Source organism: Monoraphidium neglectum (genome assembly GCF_000611645.1).
Source record: "Monoraphidium neglectum strain SAG 48.87 unplaced genomic scaffold scaffold04020, whole genome shotgun sequence".
Lineage (NCBI taxonomy): Eukaryota > Viridiplantae > Chlorophyta > Chlorophyceae > Sphaeropleales > Selenastraceae > Monoraphidium > Monoraphidium neglectum.
The window spans coordinates 1-5,208 of NW_014009609.1; the positions used below are offsets into that span (position 1 = coordinate 1).

General features: G+C 66.1%; 1 protein-coding gene across 1 annotated transcript; it reads right to left on the reverse strand.

Annotated features, from left to right (window-relative positions):
- Nucleotides 1–3,178: 3,178 nt before the first annotated feature.
- MNEG_13745 (putative Parafibromin) lies at nucleotides 3,179–4,688 on the reverse strand (the record flags this gene model as incomplete). The annotated part of the gene is made up of 4 exons (XM_014037783.1): nucleotides 3,179–3,310; nucleotides 3,625–3,672; nucleotides 4,007–4,081; nucleotides 4,545–4,688. 4 exons carry the CDS (start codon nucleotides 4,686–4,688, stop codon nucleotides 3,179–3,181), a joined length of 399 nt encoding a protein of 132 aa, XP_013893237.1.
- Between the last annotated feature and the right edge of the window lie 520 nt (nucleotides 4,689–5,208).

Consider the following 5,208-nt stretch of genomic DNA (forward strand, 5'->3'; position numbering starts at 1 on the left):
CCGCCGCGCGCCGCGGCGCGCGCGGCGTCGCGCTGGCGCTCTAGCCCGAGCGCCGCGGCGGCCGCGGCGGCGGAGACGCCCATGAGCCGCTCCCAGCTGCGCGCCTGCTGCCACGTCTCCCGCAGCGTCAGCAGCGCGTCCACCTCCTCTGGCGGGCGCGACGCCATCGCTTTTGGGAGCGCGCGCCCGCTCGACTGCCACCAGGTCCTGTCGCGCCGCAGCCGCCAGCGGCGGACGGTCCTGAGGAGCCACGCGGCGCCGGCCGCGGCCGCTAGGGCCGCCGCGGAGGCCAAGGGGGGGCCCCAGAGCCAGGCCCACTGGATCTGGAGATGGCCATCTTGCTGCTCTTGCTGCTGCTCCTGCTGCTGCTCCTGCTGCTGCTCCTGCTGCTGCTTCTGCTGCTGCTTCTGCTGCTGCTCCTGCAGGTACGGGTAGCAATGATGCTGCTGCTCCAGCCCCGCAGCAGGCCCCCCTAAACCCTGCGCCACCCGCTGCTGCACTGGCTGCCAACCCAGCGCCATCGTCACCCCCCTGCTTTCGGGCAAAGGAAGACGCCAGGCAGATCCGGACGGGGCAGCGCAAAACCCCGAGCCGCCCGTCACGCCCGGCACGCCGCCGCCGCCGCCTGCAGGTGTGCCGGCGGCCCCCCGCGCCGCGTCAGCGGCGGGCGCGGCCGTGGGGCACGTCGCATGCCCAAAGTTCGGGGAGCCTCGGCCATATGAGTCAGCTGCCCTGGGGCAGCTTGGAGGCTGATGATGAACGCTCTGAAACAGCACAGCCCCGCCCTGCTGCTGGCCCCGCTGGCCCTGCTGACCCTCGCGCCCCTCCAGCTCCTGCCGCTCTTCCTGCTGCTGACAGTGCCGGCGCTCTTCCCCGCCCGCCTCATCGCCCCGCTCTTGCCGCCGCTCCGCCTCCTGCTGCGGAATGTGATGAGCGTCCTGATCACATTCGTGGCTCCCTGCCTGCCCGCCCGCGTGCTGACAAGGACGACGCCAGTCCCCCCCATCCGAAGCGGGCTCGCAGCCTTGATCCTCAAGATGCTGCACGGCGGCGCCTGCGGCGCTCGCAACCGCGACATGCGCACCATGCCCTACGCCCACCGCGGTCTGCTGCCCCTGGACAGCACCCTGCGTATCCACGCGATCGCCCGCCTGAATGGCGTCGTGCTCGCCGCCAGACAGGGAGGCTGTGGCTCTGGTTGCCTCTTCAGATGCGGGCTCCGGCGCTGCGGCGCCCGTCACCCCGGACTGCTCCTGCTCCGCTGCAAGTGGCGGCGTGATGCGCGCGGCAGCGCCGCTCGCCGGTTCCGAGCCTGGACTCGCTGCGCCTGCCGCGCCACCGGCGGCAGCACTTGCCGCTTGTGTGTCATCGCCCCCTGTCGCGCCTCTTACATCAGCGTCCACATGTTTTTGAATGTGGACGGTGGCGCCTGCTGCTTCTGCTTGGCTCGGCCCATGTCCCGTGAGGCTATTGTCGCGCCCGTGTCTGCCGACATTGTGCGCTGCAGCCGACCCGCTCCCTGCGTCCTCAGGAGCGATGCTGGTTGGACGTGCCTGAGTGCCAGGGATGGGCACCGAGGGCGACTGCGACAACGCAACCAGCAGCGCTTGAAGCGCGCCGCTCGACAACCGATGCGGCGCAGCACCGCGCCAGGCTGATGATGGGTACTGTACATCTTTCTGAGCAGCGTGCGACCCATGGTCGATGTACACCTGCAGCACAGAAGCGTGCACTCATCAGAGTGTTGAACTGGCCACCCCGCGGGTCATGGCACCACCCTCTGGCAGAAGGACAGGCCGCGAAGTATATATGACATATTTAGACATGCTTTTTACACACCTGCGGTGTCTCCAAGAGCACCTTGTAGCCGAGGGCCAACACCACGGCTAGTACCACCAAAGAGCCCCCACCGGCCATACGCCGCTGTTTAAGTGGTGTTTGGCCACTGCCAATGCTGCTGCTGACACGCCATTGCCATACACACACAAAAACCGACTGATCGCCTGGGTACGTACGCGTGCAAATGGGCCAGGTGAGTCATGTGTTCAGTGTTTCAGCAGTCACGGTTACCTTACGAGGAGCGGCTTGGTACATTAGCGCGGCGCCACGCCCGCACGCTGTGCTGCCCATCCAGCTGCCGCGGGGTCGAGGCCTGGAGCCCGCGACGACGACCTCAGCAGTGCTGAGGAAGCACTTTTAATAGCCAGTAGAACGGCCTCATCCCAAGAAAGTAGGCTGTGGACTGTGGATTTGCTTAACATCACTGACGATGCACACGTGATCATTCTGAAGTCTTGTCCCTCGACTCAGCAGGGCCGCCCCAGCGTGCCTTGCGTGCCGCGTCCGGGCGTCCGTCAGTTCTGCAAAGTTTACTAGAGACGCATACAGGCAGAACCAGCAAAGCAGTGGGCAGGATGCAGATACCATCGGCGGAATTGTGCAACCCTGGTGTGAAGTGATGACAGTCACTCGAAGGCCAAGCCCCTGCCTGGGGCCACTGGATGGCCAAGCCCCTGCCTTGTATCTGATGCATGGCCTGAATCCTATGGTTTGATTATGTGAATCTCACTCCATGTGGGGCGCATGCGTTGGCTTGACCAAGTGGGCACGCGCCCGTTCGGACCCCCGGCGGAGAAAGCGTACCCGAGAACGCTCATGCTACAAAGCGGCCGCGGGGCACTCAACGCCGCGTCTGCCCGCGACGACCCCTCGAGGCGCCCCCACTTCTGTCAGCGCGCTGCCTTGGTAGCCATGGTTGGCCAGCCATGTCCGCTTGCTGTTGCTGTGCATTGCTTTTGCGAAGCACAGCACGAGGTGGAAACGCCACGCAGGGGACCCAACGAAGTAACAGCCACCGGGCGGTTTGTCAAGGCGGCCCATGTGCATGCGCGGCGCATAAGCCCCTGCTCACAGGCACATGCACAGCACGCATCTGCCCCAAGCGCGGCCCGTGCTCTGAACGGCACGGCCCCCGCCACCGCCGGGCCCCGCTGCACCACCCACGCCCGCCAGTCCGCTGCCCGCCCCTGCACGCCGCCAACCCAGCGCCCGCCGTTCGGCCGGGCGCGCGCCCTGGCGGCCCGCCCGCCGCCGCCCGCCGGCCCCCGCAAGGCTCTCACACACTACAGGGAAGGGACCTGCAATTTTACTCGGTACTCAGTACTCAGAAGTCGAATACTCAGTACTCGAGCTCGCAGCGGCGCGCCGCCAGGAACGCGTCGAGGGCCTTGAAGACGTCCAGCACCGCCGCGCGGTCGAGGAAGCGCCCCTCACGCTGCAGCGGCACCAGGCGCACGTTCCAGGAGCGCACCTGCGGCCGGGGGGGGGCGCGGGCGCGTGCACGGGCCGCAGATGCGTGCAAGAACGGGGCCGGGCCGCGGCCCGTCGCCGCGCCGCATGCCCGGCGCGTCACGCTGCCCATGAATAGCTCGAGCCCCCGCCACGGAGGCAGGGGCGGAGCGGGGCGCTGCGTCACTGAAAGGCGACGCTGCCGTTGCTGAGGGCCGCGGCGCCGCCGCTCTTGAGCCCTCTCTAGACACTTGTGCACGCTCATAACCCTGAACCCTGGACATCTGGTGCACCAGATCCCCGGACCGCTGCTTGCGCAATGCAGCGGCCGCGCACCGTGTCTGGGGGGCGCTCGTCCGCATAGTGCGGGTATATTCCCAGGACCTGGGGAACAGGGGATGATGCATGACATGGGGCGCGTGAGTGGGGGCGGAGCGGCTGTGAGTGGGGGGATGGATGGAGCGATCGACGCAACGCAGGAATGAGGGGAATGCCATGGGGCAACACGGCATTTCGCTCGCCCACAGATCCCAAAAGAGCCCAGCCCAGGGGATCATGTTGAGCGCGCTACACACTGTTTGGATTGCCTGGTGTGACGGCGCGCTGCTCCCACGCCAGTCGCGTCCCGGCCCACTACTGATGATCGGAGCCGCCGCACCCTTCCCCCCTCCCCCAAAAACATCAACAGCTATAGCGGCCATCACCCCGGCCCCCTCACGTTGTGGAACGTGTCCACCAGGTTGCCCGTGTCCGCCCCCTTGAAGGGGAAGTCCTTGAACTGCCACGCCTTGCCCTGGAGGGGTCGGGGAAAGGAACGCGCGCGTCGCGCACGCGCGCGTTTGGGTTGTGACGCGCGCTAGCCAGGCACAGGCTGTTGTCAGACCGCTTGCAGCTGTGAGAATGTTCTTGGTTTCAAGGTTCCAGTGCCATGGCACCCCGCCAACCTCGTCTACCACCACCCCAAAAGTGTGCAGAAGCTGGTTCAAGCCCAGCTCTACTGCATTCAAACACGACATGCGCATGCGCGTCCGGCCCTGTCATCACACGGATGATGACGTGTATTCTGCCTCAGACACGAGTAGAGAGAGCCCCTGTTTGCGACTCCCTCCCCCTTACGACATACACACATATTCTCTCGGCCTCTCTGCCGCTAACACGCACACACACACAAACAAACACACACTCAAACACACACCATACATGCGAGCGCACATACACACACAATCGCAAACACATGTGTGTGCGTATGCGAGCACCTGCACAATCACCGCCACCACGCGCCGCCAGTCAGACGAGCCCTTGGCTGGCGCCTTGTCGGTGATGACGTAGGGCGTGGGCTTGTCGCGCAGCATGGTGCGCTTGATGGTGAGGGAGGCCGGTTTGGCGGGGTTGGCCTCCATTGCTTCTTGGCTGCAAGTTAGTAAGGTGGGCAAGAATGCGCGGAGGTGTGCATGCGTGTGTGTGTGTGAGAGAGAGGGAGGGAGAATGTGTGTTGAATTGTGCGTGTGTACGAGTGTGTTTTTGTGTAAGAGTGAAAAGGGATGCTGCGAAGCGCGACAGCGTCGCCAACGCCGCGTGAACGACGCGGTGAGGGTGGCCTGCCAGCGCCTAGGCCGTGCATTTGGGTGCGCCCATCCGCCCTGTTCCATGCACATGCGACGCGCCTGCGGACAAACTGGCACTCCTCCAAAAACTGCTTCGCATTGTACATGTTGATCATGGCCGACAGCCCCGCTGGCACTAATATGATAGGCACCCCGCCCCGCTTCTTCCCAGCCTGCCCGCCGCCGCCGCTGCCCGCCGCCGCCGCTGCGGGCTTCCCGCCGCCCCTGGCCGCGGCCTGCGGGGCCGCCCTCTGCGGCTCCCGCTCGCGCCGGGGCTGCGCCGCGGGCGCGCGCTGCTGCTGCTGCTGCTGCGCGC